At 39.3% G+C, this 23,787-nt stretch overlaps 1 protein-coding gene across 6 annotated transcripts in view; it reads right to left on the bottom strand.

Annotated features, from left to right (window-relative positions):
* Nucleotides 1-8,865, bottom strand: part of pcdh7b (protocadherin 7b) — a 107,959-nt gene extending 99,094 nt beyond the window's left edge. For all 6 annotated transcript variants that reach the window (XM_056749525.1, XM_056749526.1, XM_056749527.1 and 3 more), the window contains exon 1: nt 5,001-8,865. In XM_056749525.1, coding sequence (XP_056605503.1) covers nt 5,001-8,081 — 3,081 coding nt within the window. In that variant the 5' untranslated portion in view covers nt 8,082-8,865. The remainder of the gene's footprint in view (nt 1-5,000) is intronic.
* Between the last annotated feature and the right edge of the window lie 14,922 nt (nt 8,866-23,787).

Genomic DNA, 23,787 nt, shown 5'->3' with positions numbered 1-23,787 from the left:
CAAAGGGACATTGCACTACTTGCAAAAGGTCAAGTGCAATCGCTACAAATGCACTCCAAAAAAAGAAAAAAAATGCAACTGTATTTTGAACTGCTTTCTCTGTAAATCTGGCCCGGCAGAGTATCAAAAACAGCTTTTGTAGTCCGGCTAAAGTTTCAAAGGTCATTTACATTACTGTTTTACATACGGCCATGTCAATACAAGACACTAGGCGCAAATTAAACAATGGCCTGTATATGCAAATGAAGAGTTGGTCTCTACATTTCAAAGCTGTGCGATGAAGACTTTATTTAATGATGATCTAGTGAAAACAGGTCAATTATATGCATATGGTAATATGTGAAATGAGATCTGCATTTACTCATTACATTTGAATAGGTTCCAAAAGTCTTTCTCATTGTACGGTCACATGCGTCGTCTTGAATCAGATCTGTACCTGTGACAGATTCGGTCATCGCTGGCGGTTCAAGGCTAGCATTTAACTGACAAGCTCTGCCTAATAACACAGCAATCAACTCTACAGCTGATCTAATTCTGTCCGGGTCTCCATTACCCACATGCAACCAATTCTGTGCCACCGCATGGCGTGTAATTTAATGTGACGTGACCATGATGGCTTGTAGTTAATTTAACGGTCCAGTATTGTGATGAACAGAATAGCCTATATCACTGAATGTAAATATAGTCTGATTGCTTCATTGATTTGTAAAGCAATTTACACCGTCCGGCCACTTAAATTATTGAGAATATTTATAATGTCATTTTAAAAGTAGAAACTAAAAATAATTCTCTCCCAAAAAAATATATTAACCCTTGTCTCATTTAAAACCTGTATATTGTCGCTGTCCTTCCAAAAACTCGGATGATCAAATTAGCTGTTTTTCAGGAAATGAAAAAAAAATTCTACTTTATATTTATTAGATATTTGCAAAACCCAGTGAAAAACATAAAGAGTGACTAATAATAATGGTTTGTGGCAAAAAAATAAAAAACAAAATACAATCCTGTATGGAGATTTAAGAAGGAAGGCAGTGATATGACTCTTTCTTCAGTGGAACAAAATAGAAGTTATTTTGAGAAAAGTCAAAGTGGCTTTGCATCCAAAGACTGGAAGAGTGTTGTTTGTTGTGAAATTCTTCAAAAGATCTTCTTTTGTGTTCTCCATAAGAAAGAAATTGGTTTCAAAGGACATGAGGGTGACTAAATAATGAAAGAAATAGGTTATAGGTCATGTTTTGTGTTCAATAAAAATAAGCTGTAAAGCAAAATCATGAGCTGAGTATACATAAACACAGTAGATGTGATCACCATTTGCATGGCAAGTTTTTGTGCTGCACGTGTTAGAAGTAGGTGATGTTTTGGTCACGTTGTATGTAAAGCGCATGCAAGACGGAACGAACCACAACAGGCGATGCCGCACTGACCAAAACCCGACCTCCAAACCACTTACACACACATGGTCATCTACGAAACACCCCCATACAAAGCTAGATATGTACATGCAAACCAAAACACAAACACAAGCCACTGGTAGATATTTGATTCAAATGTTGATCTTAGCTCATTTTAAAAAGGCTGTTATAACTCCAGGCCGATTTGTACAAAATTGGCTAGAATCCTTTTCATCGGTAAATGACACTCATGTTTTTCAATGCGTTTCGTCGCCTCTCATCTAGAGAAATAGAGAGATTATGGAAATGATTAAAGAATGAATCCAGACTGTATTGCTGTATGCATTGCTTGAGTCCAATAGTAATTCCAGATATAGCCTTTGCAGTAAATTTCACCTCTGAGTGCGGACTCCCTGTAATCACACAGATACTATGTCCAAACGTTGCAGACGGTAAGGGAAGACATTCTCCCATCAGACACATTATTTGTGTTTACACCGAGTGGATGCTCAATCAACTAACAGCAGAAAACAGTCCCATTAATGCAAATAAGCAAACAAGTTTGGAGGGAATGCGGATGAAGGGCACGAGGTGTTGAGTGTGCTAAAAGGCCTTGATATATTACCTTTCTGGCAATCAGGAAGGCAGCGTCTCCCACCTGCATTAAGTCAAATTAACGACAGCTTGAATGTCTCATGTGCAACAGGACATAGAAACACCGGTGTCGTCCTGTTACCTGTCTGGGACGGACAGTGTGGTGTACTTTCCTGCTGTGTGTGTGTTTCTGTGCGTAAGGAGATTAGGGGGATGTAAGTAACATGAAACCAGACCACACATTTACGAGGCCACTGCACTCGATCCCTCTCAACACTCACACACACACTGACAGAGAACAGTAGAGACCTTTCTCTAGCCTGTTAACAGGGCCCTCTTTCTAGTCTCCGTCTCTTTTAGCCTTTCCTCCACTAGACAGAAAAAAAAGAGAGAGGAAGAGGAAAGAGAGAGACCATCTCAGATGTCAGACGGCAAGGAGTGAAATCAAACACGATCAAAAAGAGCCGGGCCTTTTCACAAGGAGAAAAACACAGGTAGTTTTCATGGCTGACTTCCCCGGAGGGAATTGTGCTGTGGAGAAAAAATTAAACCTGTCCAAAAACTGAAGAAACAAGCTTTTTCAATTCAGCTACAAGACATTTTAATAAATCCCACTTTATGTTCTCCATCATTAATTTAAAATCTACATGCGTGTGTATGAGGAAAGATGTACCAGTAGGGGAAGAGGACTATACTCAAACCTAATATTGACACAAGTAATTTACAAAAGTGGTAAATATCTAAATTAGTTCTAATCTATTTGAACAATTTAGATTAAAGACTATTAACAGATTCTTATGTGCATTAGTGTTGTTTACCATTTCAAAGCAGAAATCCAATTCATATAATTATTTTTACACAACCCCTAAATTAAACAGTTAGATTAAATGAATCACACATTTCTGCTTAAACGTCCACCCCAACTCACAGCAGCAGAACACTCATCAGTGACTCAATCAAGTGGCTGGCATCCGCTACAAGTGTTTCACATTTTCCCTCCACGATGAATGACAGCCACAGAGCGAAAGAGGCTACAAAATGCTAAAATGATACTAAACATCAGAAGGTTACATTAAATCACAGATTTCAACAAAAAGACTGTTGTTCTACTGCAAGCAGAAACTAGAAAACATGGCTCAAAATAAAATTCCAATGACTATTTCTTATAGCATATTTGACGCCATTACACTATGCAACAACCTTAATGGGTTGGTGCAATCTTGGTTACTCCTGGTAATGCTCAATAAAAATAAAAAGAAAGGGCTACTAGTAAATTGTCACCGGGGATATACGTAATTTCGCTGGGCTTGACCTCGCCTCTTGCCAAAGACTCTGTAATTGCCGACTGGTAATATTGAAGAACTCTTTAGCTCAGCGCCCTAAAGAAACAGCCTGCATCTGAATAGACAACCAAATGGATGGAGAAAGCACTCGAGCTCTCAAATAAATAGCAAATAAATAATTATCTAAGCGGAGTACTCGGACACACAATACATGTGCCGGGGCAGCAAATGGAAGCTGTTTAAATATGCATGAGATGTCCGAAAGAAACATAGCCAATAGTATTCCTTTCACAAAGAAGTGCAGAAACCTAAACACTGCACATCAGAGGGCTGTTCAAGGGGGCATAAGAGACAGAGGAGGAGAGATGGAAGGTAGAAAAGAAGCTATGCGAGAAGAAACCTGAATATGAAAAAACACTGATAGAGGGAGAGAGTGATACAGTTTGAGCTCTCCCAGTGCTTTATTGGTATTGCTCTGTCTTATTTCATTTTCTTTTAAATCAAAGCAATTATTTTGTATATATATATGAACATTATTTTGCACTGTTGGTGCTGCTGCAATATTTTCTACGTATTTGCGAATGCATACAAGCCAAATGAAAAATGCCGTTTTTGTTACGCAAAAATGAGAAAGAATAGAAATGGTTTAATCAGAGAGATGTAATCTCAAAGTAATGAAGGTGTGTGTGGTCGAAATATTGAGAGAGAGAGAGAGAGAGAGAGAGAGAGAGGAGGGGGCTATCTTGCGGTATGTGTTTAAAGGGCATTGTTCTGGAATGCAAGGGACGGCACTACTTACACCATGTTAGATAGGAATCAATAATGCATTAACCACCTTAGAAAACACATGAAACGACAGGGCAAGTGTTCTTTTCCTGGCAAATCTGGACAATGAAAGGGCTGACTTCATTTTGTATTAACCTCAGCTAGCATCCAAGTGCTCTTTAGGCCAGGGGACAATAATGATACGGATTGATTATTTCACGCATGTACCCTGAAAATTGAAAAGCTGTTCCATGCCTACCGTAACAAAGGGCATTTTAAGCTTTAAATAATGGCCTACGCAAACAGGAGAGTTAAAGCAGTATGGGGTGAGAAAATTAAGATAAGATCTTGTGAGATAAGAGAGAGAACGAGTGATCAGGCCAGTTTTCACTGCTAGATTGGTCCAGACACAGGAATGTTAAGTACGACCTCCTACCCAGTCTGTCCGGATAAGCACGTTAAAACATGACACCGCAACTAACATTCCACATTTTTCAATCTTTCCCCCTTTCTGCTTCATCTCACTCACCCCGTCCTCCCATGTTTTGATAAAGAGCTTGGGTCAAACTCCAGCTGCAAACCTACTGCTGAGATGGAATAGCTGTGAACCAGAGCCACGTGTGATCCCATTGGATCTTTAGACACACATAGAGACAAAGGTCATTCACATTAACACCCACATCTGTGCTGCAACTACGCTCTAATAGATGTGCCAACGCGTCCGCAGCAAGGCCCCTTGGGAATGAGATGTGCCTGACTGAAAATGCCTTCGTACATCTAAATGACAGTCTAAATCAAAACGGGCCATATATGGATGCAGTAGCATCAGGTAAAAATCTATAATACATTCAAATACAACATTCCAGCATGATAATACTACAAGTAGGCTGAACAATGTTGGTGAATAAATGTTGATGATGAGGCTCAAATATTCAAATATGATTTAATATTAAGATATGTCACTTACTGGTTTGTTGTACTTGTTGATGGTTTGGCTACTGTACTCAGAACAGTGGTCTGATCCGATGGATATGTTATCTCCAGTGCCCACAAAAGTGTTAGCTGGTGGCAGGTCCTGAACAGCTTGATGCTTTTTCCCCGCCGTGGGTGACTGTGGGTGCAGCTGAACAGTGGGTAGAGGTGAGCTGGATTTGTAATGCCGGGCCAGATCAGGGCTCCCGGGGCCGCCGTTGACCGACCTGTAGCGGCCCATTCCTGGACTGTTTGAGAGTTTCTCGTTAACACCGTCGTAGCGCTGGCCATTCGGCTTAGATGCTTCAACGGTGACAATGCTGCTGTATAGAGGTTGCTTTGACTTTTTCTTATTCTTGTCTTTCTTGGGTTTCTTGCCTTTGTCGTGTTGCTGAGGTGTGAAAAAGTCCTCGTGGTCTTTCTTTCCTGCCTCGTAGCCGTTCTTGTTCTTGGGTCTGCAGTAGCGGGCCATAACTACTACAAGGATAATAAGTATGACTGTCATGATGCCCGATACCACACCGATGGCAATGCTAAGGCGTTGCTTTCCTAAGTCATAGTTGGGGTCACCAGCGATGTCGGCATTGAGCGGCGTACCAAGGCTTCTGGCGATCTGCCCCTCCACGATGGTAGAGTTGGAGAGCGTTTCGTTGACGTAGATGTGCACCAGTGTGGTGGTGCTTTGTGATGGAACTCCGCTGTCATTTACTTGCACGACAAGACGGTGCAGGCCAAAATGTTTCTGTTCTAGTTTGCCAACTAATGAGACCACGCCAGTCACCGCATCAATTTCGAACAACTTAAATGGATTGCCGCCAACTATGCTGTAGCTAAGATCAGCGTTGACTCCTGTGTCAGTATCGGTCGCCGAAACAGTCCTGACCACTGTTCTCACATTGCTAGAAGGGGGGAGAAGAGTATATGAGCTATTCATAGGAAAAGTAACAGTGGGTGGATTATCGTTTTCATCCATCACAAAAATCGACACCGTGGCCGTAGCAGACCGGGGCGGATCACCTCCATCAACAGCTTTGACACGGAACGAATACGTGGTTTTCTGCTCTCTGTCAAAAGCCATGGTGGAGTAAATGGTGCCTGTATTGTTGTCAATGGAGAAAATATCCTCTTCCTCCTCAATGTACAGACTCATGTCTGCATTTTGTCCTTTATCAGAATCCATGACAGTTACCATGCCAACGGGACTGTTGGGTTGCAGGTTTTCCTTTACGTAGAAAGTGAAGACATCCTGCATGAACTTTGGTTCATTGTCATTTTTATCCGCCACCAGGATGACCACTGTGGCTGAGCCCTGCAGAACAGGCATGCCCTTGTCTTTGGCGATAACTTTGAACTCGTACCTCTCCGTCTGTTCCCTGTCAAGTATGGTGTTGACACGGATGTCACCAGTGTCGGCATCAATGGAAAATATTCCACTCACGGAGGAGTCCAGGGAGTATGAGATCTCTGCGTTTTTGCCGCTGTCTGCATCTAAGGCCACGACTGTGACCACACGCTCACCAGGCGCATTGTTCTCAGGAAATGAAACTTCAACTGTGCTTTTGCTAAAAACTGGTGGATTGTCGTTCATGTCCCCCACTTTCACTATTAGTGAATTGTTGCTAGAGAGACTAGGACTCCCGGAGTCAACGGCAACAATGACCACATTATACTCCTGCACTGCTTCATAATCAAGAAGTGCTGACGTATGGAGAAAGTACTTCTTTTTATTCATTTCACCCTCGACTTCACTCGCTGGTTTGAGCTGAAAGGGAACGTCGCCCACTACGGTGCACGTCACTATACCATTCTGTCCTTTATCTCGGTCCGAGACCTGGACCAGAGCAATGGGGGTGTCAACAATCACATCCTCTGCCACATTCGCCACACCGTCTTTAAGATAAATGCGTCCTATTTTTCTTATGTCTATGTTAGGAACGTTGTCATTTTCATCTTTTATGTTAATGACCACCGTTGCCTTGTCAGTCTTAGGGGGCTGACCACGGTCACGTGCCATGACCGTAAAGCGGAGCTGGCTCACATCTTCACGGTCGATTCGATGTAAAACGCTGAGCCAGCCAGTGCTCTCGTCCAGCCGCAGCAAACGTCTCACTGACTCTGTGGCTGCCCCGAAAACGTATTCAATCTGTCCATTGACCCCAACATCAGTGTCGCCCGCTTTGAGCTGGAGAATGGGTGCACCTGGAGAGCTGTTTTCTGGCAGGTCTGTCTCATAAACGCTTTTCTCAAAACGAGGGGTGTTATCATTAACATCTGTGATCATTACTCTAAGAATGGCTTGTGAGGATCGTGGGGGGTCGCCCCCATCTCTAACGCGCAAAGTCAGCTCATAAGAGTCTCGCTGCTCTCTATCCAGAGCGCCTTTGATAATAAGCTGCGGCTGCTTCAAGCCGTCTGTGGTGTCAGCAACTTGAAGTTCAAATACGCTGCTGCGGCTCGCGCCCTCGTCAAATCTCCGCTTGCCTGAGTGAGTGTCAACACCGCCTGTGCCTGAAGTACCGATTCGTCTGATATCCCCGTTGTCCTGAATTAACTCGTATCGCTCTATTCCGTTCCTACCGAAATCTCTGTCGGTGGCCGTGGGCAGAAGATAAAGTGTGCCAATCGGTCTGTTCTCCTCCACTGACAGAGTGAGAACAGGAGAGGGAAAGGACGGCGTGTTGTCGTTTATATCTAAAATAATCACTTTCCCTTCAAAGAGATCGACCCAGCTTTGCGCGGGTCCGATCACGGACACTTCAAAATCTATAAAACACTCGTTCTCATCAAAAATCATCTGACACTGCGGCAGCTTCTCGCGGTCTATCCGTCGCTCGTTCGTGCTCAGGTCACCGGTCATGTTGTCGATTTTAAAGTATTCGGAGCCGGACTCGAGGGTAAAAGTCACATCCATGCCGGCAGTTATGCCGAGGTCCGCGGCTACATTGCCGACACGGATGTCGGCAGGACCCTCTTCAGCCAGGCGGTACCGGAGCACTTGTTTGGCTGCGGGCTGACTCAGCAGCTGCAAAATAAGAAAGCAGTAGCTTAAGCAGTCCACAAGTCCTGTAGTCCTCATTCTTCCTTGCGGGGTTTTAAGCAAAATTAATTTCGATTAACAGTTTTTCGTTTGCTAACAAATAAAGCCTTCTTGCTTGGGTTAAATCGCCTGTTTCTCAGTGCATGTGTTTCCACGACCGGAAAGCTCTCTGGTCGGCTAACCAAAGTCAGGAACTGCGCATATCTCTCGTCTTTTTCCTTCTAAGGTTCCGTTTTTTCCTCCGGGTTGTCCTTCAAAAATGTTCACGACATTAAACAAATGTCCTTTTCTCTCACGCAATACATTAAATTTTACGCTTGAAATAAACATTTCAGAAATTACTTGCTGAGACTACTCCGTCTTTGCCATGACTTGACATCGCCGAAAGTCTTTTCATTAAAAGCAGCAAAGCCAGATATTCAATCCATTGCGAAATCAATGAAACGCGTTTTTAATCCAGTTTCCCGAGATCCCAACTCTCTCTCCCAGAGATGATATCCCACCGCACGAAACAAATACTAAAATATCAGCGCAGGTGCCGAACTTCTTCGCTCCGTGTGCCACGGATATAAACCATAAATGATGTGTCCTCTCCGTGTGCCTTGTCGGTACACAGAAGCGCACAGATTTCTCCAGTCCACTCAACGTCTAATACTTCTCTCACTTGCATTAGAGAGTGGGAAAAAATCTCCGCAGTGCCACGGTGCCGTTAAACGTTAAGGCAAACCACAAAACTAAACGAAAAGGAGTTAAAGTCCCGGCACAGAGGCTAGGAATGTGTCATTAAAATTCCAGCGCGAGGACCGTCTCTCTGCCCAGCGCGCGCCTCTCACCTGCAGCAGAAGCGCGTGTGTATCTGCGGCACTCTGCGCGCGAGTCTCTCTCGCTCTCTCACTCTCTCTCTCTCCACCCCCTTTGTGCTGCGCTCCCTGTGCGACAAACAAAGCTCAACTTGATCGCTTAGTTTTAGTGCATGAGGAGGGTCTACTCTGTTTTTTTCACGTTTATTGCTAAATATGATTTAAATCGTTTAATGTCATTAAATGACCATTTGGCGACCGTTGGAGACACGAAGTTACCGGCTAGATTGAGGGGGTTGTGTTATTTCAGTAGAGCCGGTTGATGTTTTTTAAAGCGAAAACCATAATAGTAAATTAATTTCTTAGTGGCTTTTATTTCTTCGTGGTAGCATTCAAATAAATAATTCATTTGCTTAATAACAGTAACGTGTATGTTAGCACCACCATCCGAAATATAGCATCGATCGTAGTTAAAATCTACAATGCATTTGCTAGGATCTAGGTGTCATTATGCGGTCGAATAAAACATGTAAAATCTTTTCCCCTGTATATTCTCCTCCTTGGTGTGCGCTTCCTAACAGTAGTCCATTCATTATTCCATTCCGCGCTTCCAAAAATTGTCTCGATTTCGGTGCCCCTTGTGGCTTTCTCGGTCGGTAAGAATATAAATGCGTATGGTGAGATGTTTTCCTCGCACGAGTAAGTATGCGGTGTAGTCCTCTACTACTTCACACTCACGGTGCTCCGTCTGTTTTTGGTCCTTTGCGCGCTGAAAAGGCACCACGGACAGCGACGCTCGCTTGAGTCACTGGTGTAAAGAAGTGAGTGCGGTGACTCTCCTCCGTGACCAGAAGTCTGATGGAGACCATTAAATGTACAGAGCGGGTTTATATTACTCATGCATACACCTGTTTTAGTTAGTACACCTTCGTTTAGCTTTCAGCACATTCAACATCCAATGCATTTGAACAATAACTTATTCCAGTTATGTAAATTATTATGTGCTCACTTTACTTTCAAACGTGGAGGGGCTGTTTTTATAGCACGGGTGTAAGTGTGCGGTTTGTTCCCAGCTAAATTGTGACTGAGAGGGCTGAGCTGACTCTACCTCCAGTGTGCAACGAGGGTATGCGAGTTTGAGCAATCTCTCCTGCATGAAGGAAGCCCCCGCTAGTCGTAATGTGAACAGTGCGCCAATTGTCGCTACACAGCGCCCTCTGTCGTCGTCTTTTAATTATAGACAAATTGGCCATTACAGTCTCTATATGTCGGATTGGATATGTGTACCATGTACAGAGCGGGATTCACCACATATATCTGCATGTATTATAGTCTATATCTACTCCCTTTCAATTTGCGAGTCAAATTTGGGCACCATTTTCACTCCTATTCCCTGCAGTCCGTTTCTCATTTAAAAGTACTGTCACTCATTAGGGCGTTAATGACATTTGAAATGATTGCTTTCAAAAGCCACTAGAGGGTGTTACCCTTTTTAGTGTGGAGTGAGTGCACGGGAGTTAAGAGGTCAAGTTTTTAATATAAAGTCATTTATTTATAGGCTCCTCTCTAGTGGATGTTTCAGGTTGAAATAGGCTTGCATTGCAACTGATATGAAATCATTCACAGTATTAGTATATTTTGTAGCTATTGAAAAACTGAAAACATACAAAGCAAAAAATACAGTGAGAAAACATTTCAAATAGATACATTTTGATGGAAATAAGCCAACAGCCAAACTAAAATGACATTAGTTCAGTATTCAATTAATTGAGATAGGTGTTATACTTGGAGTTAGTCAAAGTTCACACAAAAAGAAAAAATTTCTCACCCTCTCGTCATTTCAAACCTGACTTTCTTCCACAGAAAACGAAAGAAGATATTTTGAAGTATGTTGTAAGAAGTACTTGCATTAGTTTTGTTTCCATACAATAAAAGTGATTGGGCTGCAAAACCGGCATATTTTCTGAAACCTGTTACCCTTTTATTTGTTATATTTCTGATTATGCAAATTCTGCTTCTTTTTTTTGATTCATATATAGAGTACAAGTATGCACACTGTATGTATAGAATTTATACTTCTAGTGTCTCGTTTGTTTATTTAAATATTATAATAATTGTGTGTTAATTTTCTTCTGTATACTTTCATTGTTATAATAGTTCAATAAACAGATTAAGCAAAAAAATTGAATGAAGGGGCTTCAAAATATCTTATTTGTGTTCTGTGGAAGAAAGAAATTCATACAGGTTTGAAATGACATGAGTGTGAATAAATGATGACAGAATTAAATTTTTTGGGTGAACTATCCATTTAAATATAGTTTTCAATAAAACATTTTTTTTAAAGCAACTTTTCCTAGGATTCTAATGTGACTTAAATATTTCCAATTAGGGCAAATAGTAGGTGCATCAGCTGCTTAACTTCCGCAAACTTTTAGAATACGTTGAAGCAATCTGTCTAAAATATGAACTTGCTAAACACAAGCAAACTGCATGAGCACGCTTTCACGGGGGCTGCAAATCAATCTGACAAGGACAGACATTTTAGAGGGTAGTAATGGATAATTAATACAACCTTAAAATTTTCAGGAGAATTGAATCAATCGCCTCTGCAAACAAGTCTTAAAAATGCCTGTTGTGGGCTTCCTAAGGCCTGATTATTCTGCACAGTCATATAATAGTTAATCATTATATGAAAAATATTTAGACTTCTTTCATTGAATAATAAAAACGCTGTTGAGGTTTAAACAGTCAATATGTGGGTAAACGGCCATAAATATATATATTTAAAACATTAAAAATGTAAGAAAACAAAAAGAAAGGTTAGTTTGTTGCCATAACGGCTGGTGAATTTCACAGATTGTACATTCTAGAAAAATCTCTCTTCAGTTTGGGTCATGAGATATTTCTGTTGAAGCTGTGAGCAAAGAAAGCAATAAACTCTTTTGACTGATAAATACCAAATAAATTATATTTAATTAGGTCTCAGGAAATTACAATTAACCATAAATGCTGAACCTAGACTATACAATTGTACAGACAAAGGTATGAACATGGAGGGGATCGTGAAAAAGAATCATACTGTATATGATGGATAATAAAGTGCTAAATCTGAAAGTGAGAGCAGGAGTGAGAACGTATGACAAGAATAACTCCGTTTCAACACATTACATTGCAGAGGTGCTGCTGAAAGGTGTCACTGCACCTTTTACAAATGTGATGGAAACTGTTCTGAGAAGGTTTTTTCCTTCTCTTTCTGAAGACTAAAGAGCTAATCTAGAGTGACACAGGTGGAAGCATGTGATTCCGACCATGTATTCTGGTTGATTAATGTTTCCACAATGCACGCAGAGGGGAACAAAACCGTTATGAGGACAGATATAACTTCCATAACCGTTCAACAACTTTTCATCAGCATCTTTGTAACAACTATTCATGCGTTTCTACTATGACTATTCAAAGTTGTAACAAAAGAAAAAGGCAGCCAAAAAGAAAAAGGAATTGCTTCACATCATCGCTTTAGTGAGGCAGATATTATCTCGTGGTCATATCAAAATGGTCTCATCTTTAAATGACTAAATTGGAAATTAATTAGTTGAGGATCGTTCCACATGAAAGCATCATTCTTATCTTGGATCCGTCGTGTGCTATGCCGAGCAACCAAAACAATCCTCCCAGCAACAAACACACCCATACTCTTTTGGATCTTTCTCCTTTTGTTGACTGCAGTGTTGGGAGATGAGTGTGTGGGCAGAAACTACACCTACCGCATACTTGGACTTGGTATTAATGGCAGAACTAGTCTTTATCTCTGTAGGCCATCAAAAGGAAACTACAAAAACACCATAGTGCTTTTGTTTGCCAGAGAGGTGATGCTTCAGACCAGCTCTGTTGGACAGCTGGGTGGGTGTAAAGTAGCTGGACTAGTTATCAGTCTAAAACTGCAGTAAGACCCTTTATCTGTGTGAAAGACAAGAAACTGTTTTTAAATGAATATAATTTCAACGCTGAGAATTACATAATTTTAGCCTATCCTGATCTCTTCCACACTGGAATACATCTATCAGTTACTTTAAAGAAAAAAATAATCATATAAACCTGGACTCTAAAGGCATAGTTCACCCAAATATGGTCCCCATTGACTTGACCATAGTCATTCTTTATTCCTACTATAAAAAATTAATGCGGACCAATTTTGGGTGAACTATACCTATTAGTAAATTAATAAAAACATCTCAAGTCTGAAAAAGAGAGTACTATCACCAATAGAGAAACACATATTAATAAGCATTATTGTTACATATGACTGACAAGATGACCAAAGAATCCAAAAGGAAAACTACAAAGTTTGTCTGACGATCAGGTTAGTCCCACTAAAGGAACTGAGAGATTCAGACGCCAGCTATACATACATGCTGTTCTTCCACGGTACAATTGAAATGACAGAATATGTAGTTTCATGGAAAGGTTCATTTATCTAACTAATGTCTTTTGTGCAGAAGATCTCAACATGGCCGTACGCAAATGATGTGTATGATTTGTTCTTTGGCACTGACTCATCTGAGTGCTTTGTTCACTGATTTGTAAAACACATTGCTCATCTGAATGACTCAATTATTGGAGTAATTTGTGTCATGTCAGCTGATATGTCATGCTTTAGTCACACAAAGCAATGTAAGAAACAAAACTAGCCGTGTTCCCGACCTAAAGACGTGTACTTGAAGTTCACTGCTGTTTAACTACTAATTTGTTTTACATGTGTTGTTGTCTTGGCTACATTACATAAACAGGGCCTACCAAATGTGCAAACGCCTATGAAATCTTTTCAATATTATTTTAAAATTAATTAATGCAAAATATTGTAATGTGTTTGTGTTTCAGTTATGTTAGTAAAACTGAATTACATTCAGCTCCTGCTTGAATGAGTCTTTAAAGTTTTACTATTAAGTAAATATGACACAGATATGAATTTCATACAAGAATCATATTCATAATGTGAGGCATTCAAATCGTCACACTAAGTGTGATGTAGAGCGGGTGGGTGAGAATGAATATGAGTGAGGGGGTGAGAGATAGAAAGAATGTGTGAAAGAGAATGAGAGTGCGTATGAACGAGAGGGTGGCTTAAAGAACATCAATGTGTCAAAGTCACACAATCTCCAGCACGGCACGGGTTCGACTAAGACTTGTGGGAAGTTTGTACGAATGTCTTTATTATGCTTATAGCAGAATATTAAGAAAAAAAATGTACATGTCCATTGCTCCGTTGCCAGCAAGTTATAAGTTAACCCTCGGGAAAGAATTGTTGTAAAATTTCATGTTATTTAAAGCAATTCAATAATATCAGCTTTCTAAATGTGGCAGAAACATAATTATGATATGAATTTTCCAGCATGTCAAAGTTAAACATCACCACTGTGTGAGATAAAATGACTAGCTACTTTACTGAGTATAAGATTAGAAAAATTACTACATTCCCAAAAAAAATTAACTTCATTAAATATGAATTGAAATGTACATAAATGTTCTACATTTTTTTTTAAAGGAGCCAAGTCAATAATCTTTGATAAATATTTCAAGCAACCGTCAATTTAGCCTATTGAAACTTAAAAAGAGTTATGCTGCAAGATGAACATAAGTTTCAGCATCTAGCTAGCAAAGCACTTTCTAAAGGTCAGGAAAAACTGTGATGTAGGCGTCTATACATACATTTTCAGGTATTATACCAGAGGGTCAGTGAGGTGTAAAACTAGGCCTATCCCTTTAGAGAGTGTCAGGAGACTGGTGAGATAAACATACAAAAGTTTCAGCCTTCCAGCGTACTGGAAAGGCCTTTATGAAGGTCAAAACAAATACTTTAAGCCTCCATTTATACATGCATTTCAGTAAACTTGAAAGTGAGTAATGCGCAGAAATATCCAAGGATCAGACAACTAAAGGGAGTGTAAGAGGGCTACCCAACACATTACCGTTTTTTAATTGTTACAGTATTAATCACACTAAGGAGAAAATATCACTACAAACGGTTGGGTCTCTGAGGGTTAAATAGTTCTACAACACACAAAACGAATAAACATAAAATCCTAAACTATCTCAGTATGGTGGTAATCAGTTTTCTATCCCTCAGCCTCTGTTTGCAGGTGTTTTGGTTGCCTTTGTGACCTAATCTGTCAGATTCTCCTGATGTTGTCATACTTCTTAGTACTTATCACTATTCTTGACAACTGCTTCCCTGGTGTGTCTTTTTTTTCTAGTTTCCATCAATCAGTGCTGGTGATCTAGCCATCCTTGTTAATGAGATGCATATGTCTAGTCTGAACTGCACAACTAAAAGGGTCTGTACAGGGAACTGATTTCATATGCTGGTCTTCTACACCAAACGAATTTTTAAATGCATGCTACTACTGTATAGCATACAAACAATTCAAGCTATAGTAAACTGTTGTCACAATGCATATTAATCATCAACCATTTCTAAGATCTAACATGCCTTAGAATGTCAAGTTAGACTCAAGAGCTAAATATTCTTACAAAATATCCTCAAATAACTTCTATCATACAAGTAATACAGCATCAGTGGGTTTACAACCCAAACCAAAAGAAACACTTTGTGTTCAGCAGAAGAAATTAACTTGAATACATCTGGGATGATATGAAGGTAAGTACGTTTTCATTTTAGTGTGTGAATTATTATTTTCATTTACTTTACAGTAAATATAGGACTTCACTAAACGTTTAATCTTTTTCTGAGTGTTTTAACTCTTCATGGACAGTTTCATGGCCATGAGGCCAATACAAAGGAAATAAAAAAAACATCTGCCAATTTCAAATGTGAATGCATGCTCTTCCTGTCATGATTCTGCCTCATCATGGCATGTCTTTTTTGGTCTTGTGGCAGAATCATGGCAAAGCCTAAGGTTTTATGTGGAGAGAGGCATCTTGGCCCTGTTGGCCTTTCATATGCTATCTCCGATCTCGTCTTTTGCCCTGCCCATCTAGCTCCTCGTTAGCTTCCTTTCAGTGCTTTATTACCTACAACTGTTCCTTGTTAATTATCCTTTTTTAGTCTCCCTATTTAATGCCCTTGTGTTTGCTTTCCTGTGTGAGTTTGTTTTGTGATGTTACCTAGTCATTTGCTGTGTTACCCTGCCTCTTGTCGTGTATGTTACATATTCTTCTCTGTCATTTAATCAGTAAATTTGAGTTATCCTGTTATATTGTTTTTTGCCCCCTTGTGGGAACTCTTTTGTTCCATGTTTATATTTTAGTTACTTTCCTGTCTTTTTCCCAATCATGGGTTTTTGTTTTACTATTAAAAGTTTCTTCGTTGCTTGCATTGCTGCCTGCGTTAGGGTTTTCTCCTACCAACCCGGACCCTTCCAGGATATTCACCAAGTCCTTGAGAGGATGTCAACTTTCATTATCAATGTCTTAAAACAGCTCCTGTTTTTCATTGTCCGTGGTAATATTTTTTTTAAAGACTGCAAAGAGACAATCACTTCTATCATTAAACTTCATAGCTGTAGAAATGCAAAAAAATGTTCCTTTGCATTTCTTCATTGGCTTGACCGAAATCAATTAAAGAGTAACTATTACAATGTCCTTAAAATTACATTTCATGCAGTGGGTAATGCTGCTGTGTGTAAATGTAAGCCGTCTGGCAAGTTTTAAAGCTGAAAGTGAACAAAAAACAAAGTTATTTGGTTGAGTTAAAAGGAGTCGACTCTGAATCACGCAAACGAGTCATCTGTCGTTCTTATTTCAATTCGGGGTGGGATTTGCGTTACATGGTGTAATGCCCACCTATACGTTCCATTTGCGATACTGCTATGCTATACGCGGTAGACCAATCGCAGCCGACTAGACCATATCACCTATCAGATCAGAGTAGGCTAACAGAAATTAAGGGATAAGACAGATGAATGGCCAAACAAGTCATTTGAGATTCAGTCAAGAAGTAAGGTAATAATAACTGTTGTATGTACGTAAACTTGTTGTTGGACACTCCATAATCCAAAGTACGACCTTAAAAATCCCAAAATATTTACTGTAAGCAATTCGGACAAGTCATATTGAGAAGTAAAGCTGCTACAAGCACCCAACTAAGATTTTGAACAGACAACAGATCATTTTTTTTAAATACAATTTTACCAATTTTAAACTGAACATTTTTGAGATGTTTATCCCATTACAACATGTCTATCCAAACCCTGAGGCCACAAAAAAGGGCGCTGCATTTGAGTGACTCATCAAAATACTAAATTCTCTCTAGGTCTGTCATAAAAGTCCTATCTTCAAGAGGGGTGTTTTCATCAGCTATCTCAGAAACTACCATGTACCCAGAAGGCACAAACAACAATGTCAATTTTCACTCTCTGCTCAGTTAATACAGAAACCAACAAACAGACACACGGGTCAAGGTGCTACTCTGTCAATACTCTTACAACTCTTAGATATACAAGGTAGGCTTGGGAGTCCTACACTTTGAGCCACATCTATTGTTTGTGGTCAGTAATTCTTTAGACATCCAAGTATATTATTCCACCTGTAAAAGCAGTAAAGCATCCTCGCTCTATCCCACGTCACTCAATGCAGAGCCAGCTCATTCCCCGACACACAGTTCTCACCAACCCCCACATTAATGATACATCAAAGAGAAGACGGACAAGAACCTCTCCCAAGGCTCCCTGTACTTCTTCTGTCTTCTCCCACCATTCTGTCTTCTTTCATTTTCATCTCCCGCCACCTTTTCTGTCATTTTAGTCTGATCCTCTCTATTCCAGTTCCTATTACCTCTTCATGGTCTTCTACCTCTTCTTCTTTGTGACTCAGTACTCTTTCTTACTCTCCACTCCTATCAATAATTTCTTTCCCTCCTACTGTAAACCTAAGCAAGAGTGAACAAACACAACTTTCTTACTCCTCATTGATACTCAGATGCTGAGATTGGCAATGCCGTTCTTTACAATACTCTAAAAGATCCTTAATATGCCCCATCAATGAGAAAAGACTATGCGACATAGGCCTGGTTTCAAAGATATGGCTTAGTCCCAGACTAAAATGCATGTATAAACTGCATCTTTAAAATTCAATGCCATTGCTTTGGGGTTTGCCATTGTTATGCCTTAAAACATTACTGGTGTGCATCCTGAGACAAGATGATGGCACTGACATATTTTAAGATAGGCCTATATGCCAGGGCACGTTATTTTCAGTTAAGACAGCTCTAACATTCATTTTAGTCTGGTACTAGCCTCAAATCTTGTCTGTGAAACCAGGCATAAATGTCCTAATATAACCAAAGTGTCCTCCCAAAGTAAGCCCTGTTTGGGAAACCGCCCCATAATGTTTGGTGGCAACTGTGTTTGATAGACTGATCTCTTCTCATCATTTTTACTAGCTGTGCACCAAGGTCCCATTTACACTATTAAAATCCATTTTGGCCAAACCAATCACAAGTTTACTATACCTAAGGGGCTGAGTTAGGCCTTCTAGACACTTACTAGCTAAAAACACTTAAATGTAATGAGCTTCAACGTTTTCTTCAGACTGGTGAGTGAAGGATTTAGAGTGAAAAATCTTACTGCAGTAATTGTTATAAGCGAATGTAAACGAAGATGAAATAACCACAGAGTTTTAAAGAATGCAAACAGTAGCTCATATGCCCCGTTTCACAGGCTTAAAGGTCCAGTGTGTAATTTGGGGGATCTATTGACTGAAATGCAATATAATAATGTCTTCAGATGTGTATAAAGTCCTTAAAAGAGTTATGATTTTATTACTTTAGATTTCCATCTACATACACCGCAGGTCCCCTTGCATGGAATTCGCCATGTTGTTTCTACAGTAGCCCTTAACGGACAAACTGCTCTTCATTGCATGTTTCGTGTGTTATTTCCTTCGACAAAAAAGATAAAACATGCCACATGTTTGTCCTTTGTCAGTTGCTGTAGTGCTTGAAAAGGAGGGGGAGTGGTGGAGCGAGCCGTTGGTTGCAATTCGCAACCTCACCACTAGATGCTAATAGAATTTCCCATTTGCTCCTTTAAGTCTGGTCCAAGACAAAAAGGAATGTTTGAGCTGTCTCAACCAAAAATAACTTGCCCTTACATATCTTAAACAATATCAAATATTTAATATAATACAATAAGAATAGTAGGCATGAAAGAGGATGAAATGAAATATAATGCATGTGTAAACAGGGTCTTTTATAAGTACATGACTGAAACAACACACAGAGGCAGTCAATAACATGTGATCGATTTGCCCTGTAAATCCTAATTCGTCCTGGTGTTACCTAAACAGTACCAAAGGACCATACCTTCACCTGTCAATCAAGCACACTAAAACAAGAATTGCAAACGTTACTGGTTCTGTGCAGCTTTTAAAAAAACTATGGAACTATTTATATGCAGAAAAATTTAAGGAACCTCACAGGTTTATCTGACATCACGAAATGACGCGGATCACATGAAGCACACCCAACGTTCATTAAATACAGCTTTTTGTCAAAAATAACAATGAGCATTTTGCTCAAAACAACATATGGCATGTTTATAAAATATAAAAGCATATTTGAAGGCAACAGTGTAGCAATTTTTTCTCACTTTCTCCTAATGCAGTGGTGAGGATTTTAAACTGTAACTTGCAACTTCTCCAAAAGTGGAAAACTGTTATTTGTGTTGTGTGTTGGAAGGTAAACAATGTTGTGAAGATGAGTAAGAAAGAGATGGAACAGAGAGCATAATGCATCGAAAAGAAAGTATCTGTGTGTGAAAAAGACTAAGCGTGAATAAAATGTGTGGTTTGTGTCAGTACATGTCTTTGTATTTTTGTGGAGAACCACAGGGGGGAGATTTCTCTCTCAGTCCAAGATGACTGTCAGAAATCGAAGAGAGAGAGAGCACAGAGAATGTGCAAAGATGTTGAGAAGGGCCTTGAGATGATTCTATTCCCCCCACCTCTTCCTCTTTCTCTCCTATCACAGGTGTGAAACTTCAAAAAAGCCCCACTCCTCACAACCCACTCCACAGAGTGAGCACACGCCCTGTCAAAATGTCTTAAGGTGTAAAATACTACCTCAAATCTTTCCCGTCCCCCCTTGTCCACACACTTTCTAACATGGCATGGGGGGACACACTCCAAGCCCTTTAGCACACAAGAGTGCAAACATACACATACAACCTTTCTCTATTTTTCTCACTTTTCTATCGCTCTGTAACATTCACACACAAACATTAACTGGCTGAGATTTAACACACTCATGTCGCTATCAGTCACACACACACAAAACCATCTACAAATTGACAGCTTCCTCTAAAGGCTGGTTCACATTGCCCCAACAGATTCCTACAAATATTTCAAACATTATAAAGTTGGCCGTTGTATCTAAAATGGTGCGATTCTTGGTAATTTTCACACAAAAACACCAACAGGTAAACACACTGATACAACGAAACCAAGCACAAGGGCATGGTTGTCAATGATGTCCCGGAACTGAAAATGACTAACATTCTTCCAAATATCTTTCTTTGTGTTCATCGGAACAAAGTAATTCATACAGGCATGAAATGACATGAGTGTGAGTCAATGGCGACAGAATTTTCATTTTTGGGTGAACTATCCCTAGTGGGTAAACAATATTGAAATACAATCAGCTTTTTTACCAAACACTTTGCAAGATGTAAACACAGGTCAAGGAGCACATCCAGGTTTCACTTTTTACATATACAAGTAATTCTTAAAAATATTTGTTTAACAGTTGGGTTTGATGATAAATGTTTTGTTGGTTGGTTGTATTATGTTATAACTGAAACAGGGAGTTCTTCTGGACTAGTGTTGGACCAGCTTTGTTTACGTATTCTGAAGTGGTCTATAACGAACATTTTCCAAAGGGAGAGGACTGACAGCAAAATAATGTTACTGCAGCCACTGTTTTGAGCAAATGTGAAGAAAGGTCACATAACAACAGATTTGTAAGAATGTTGACAGTAAATAAATCAGATTGTTTCAGTAGTTATTGTGAATTAAATTATGCTGTAATGAAAGCTTAATGAAGGTTAAAACAGGGTCCAAAAGTTAGTTATTGCATCACTCAATGAATTGCAAATTGCAAAAATATTTTGTCCTGTAAATGCTAATTTATCCTAATGTTGTCCAGGACAGCAAAGCGATGGACCATCTATTCACATGTCAATCAAGCACGGAGTAAAATCTTTGCTGTATGCAGCTTTCTAACAAAATAAGAAATTATAACGATTAACGAACACAATATGCAGAAATCAATACAGTTACCCTGCGAGGAACATTACTCACGGAGAAAGTGAACACCGGATGTGCTCATCGAAGCAGTGTATCGATTTTTCCGGTTACGTTTATTACAATAGGCTGCAATCGCCTTTTTGACTAAATGGCTCTTTTAATGAGTGTCCGCAAAATGATTTCAAAATCCAGACTTTTTAAGAGACAGGAGAAGAGATATTCTGATGATTACTGAACAGACTTTTACAAACTTAATGATAAACTTAATAATAAAAAGTTGATCCTCATCTGATCTGTAGGACGGCGTTTTAGTGCCACGTTAAAAAAAAGATTTCGAGAATGAAGTCGAAATGTTACGAGAATAAGTAACAATTCGACTTTATTCTCGACATCTTGGATTTTTTTTATTTTTAAGGTGGCACTAAAACGCCGTCGTAGATCTGGCCGATCTGTGAAAACAGTGGTTGGTAAAAATATGTGATTATTTTACCACACGGATTTCAGTCAGTGCTCTAAATAAATGTGCATTTATTTGTATTAAGTATGTTTTATCACCTATTGTGTGTCATTTTTCATTGACAGTAATTTTACCGCATGTTATTAAAAAATACACCAAATGATTAATAACGAAGTCGAGCTTTCAATCCCGTTACTCTTTTCAGATTAAGAGTATCATATCATTACGTTTCTAGGCGGTTACACGCATTTTGTTACTTTAAGGACTGGAATAACAACGCACGTAAAACATACGCTTCTTACGAAAATGTAAGTTCTTCACTTTCACTATAATAAAGCCATGTGTGGTGTCCAAGGTGTGGTGTTTATCAGTCATATTCGTTTTTCAAATGAAATATGAGTAGTAAGAGAAAACACAGGACTGTAGTATGTTAGGAAATAAATGTATTTATTATTCAGTATGTGCATTTGGATGGGAAATAGATTTACAGGAACATTTCAGCAAGTTAAAGAGATAAACATCCTGAGTTTCGTAGCGCATACTGCACACAAACGTAAGTTACTTCCGCATGTTATTTTGAAAGATAGGAGACTTTCGCAGTCTCAACCTCACATATGCATTCCTGAATTATTTGGTGTCAAGAAATTGTAAAAACAGAGGTAAGGAGATCTATGAGTAGCTCTAAAGCAGCCAGGTGCTAACACTGGTAATTAGCGGATTTCGCCGTTTGTTTTAATTGTGTTGCTATGCTACTAGAAAAGGCGACACACTGCTTTGCTTACCGGATAGAGGAAATGCGATAAAGGTCCGTAAAGCATTTGTTCAACGACCAAACGGTATTCGGCATTTGTGACAAATAAACAGACAACAATTACAGCTGATCATACCCTTGAATGGATCTTCCCTGTTTCCAATTCTTTGACTTGTGTAAAGCTTCGCCACACGGCCTTCCTGGGGGTTTACCTGATGTAAGGTGACTTGAAGGATGCCAGGTAAAGTTCAATTCAGTATGAGACTAGAGTGGATGGGGCTACCTGGCCAGACGCTTCAAAAAGCCAATGTGAGTCTGACGCCATGTTGAATTACACTACGTTACCTTGAGAATTTGATTAAAAAGCGAGTTAAAATTCGATCGAGTACGTTACTTCTTGAACACGTCGTATTTCTTGTGAAGTTGCAAAATGAATTTCCGAAAGCCCGCCTTGTACCACCTGACCACCGCAACGTGATGCAAAATTGAAAAAATGGCGGCGAACTAAAGAGTAAAGACATTTCTGTTGGCGCTACTGGTGTTGCAATAGAAATGTCTCTTAGCAAAATTAAGTTCATATTAATACAAAAGAAAACACCCCAGGGTACAAAATAATATTTAGTTTACACTGTGGGATATGTGAGAAAATGTAATATTCAGTAAGTATGATATTTCTTTCCGTTGAAGAAATTGTATTTTGCTTTACTGTTATCAGTTTATTAATATTGCTATTTTTATGTCTACAACATTTGAATTATTTGCTGTTTTTCTTTGTAATGATATTTAAACACTGCATTTCTATTCAAAAGCACACCATGACTCTTTTTTTTTCGTTTAGGTGGGTTAATGTGATGAAAATTATTCAAATGTGTCACCACATTTAGATAAATTTTGATTTATTCCTCTGAAAAATATTGTTTGTATTCATAAAGATTTTCATTAGTAGAAAACATTTGATTCACACAACATAATGTTTGTAATGTTTAATATTTAAGTTGTTCAATATTTAATATTTAAGTTGTTCAATATTTAAACTATGTATTAGTATCAAATCACGAAAAGGAATAAAAAAAACTAAAAAAGCATTTTCTGTAGGGCATTTAACTTATGACATGATTGTTTGGGCAAACAAGATACATAGATATACAGTAAATAACTCGATGCCGCATTATCATCTGTTTCTATGGGCTGCTATACGTTGGTCGGCCGCCATATTGGAATGGTGTGAGCCGGTCCGTTAACACTCAAGTTCAAGCTGACTGTGTATGATTATGAAAACATATTTATTGTTGTGTAAACTCTAACATCATATCTGCTACACAAACAGATGACAACAACAAAAGGTTATTCCATTTTCCAGGAATGTAAATCCCTGTAGTTTTCACAGCCATGGCATTTAAGTGCTGGGGCATTCTAGTCAACTCCGAGTATTCTCAGACTCCGACGTCATGCCCACGGTCCGTTGGCTAAACATCTGAT

Source organism: Triplophysa dalaica, chromosome 1 (genome assembly GCF_015846415.1).
Source record: "Triplophysa dalaica isolate WHDGS20190420 chromosome 1, ASM1584641v1, whole genome shotgun sequence".
Lineage (NCBI taxonomy): Eukaryota > Metazoa > Chordata > Actinopteri > Cypriniformes > Nemacheilidae > Triplophysa > Triplophysa dalaica.
Note: the sequence above shows the minus strand (reverse complement) of the source record. Positions and strands in the feature narration are given on the sequence as shown.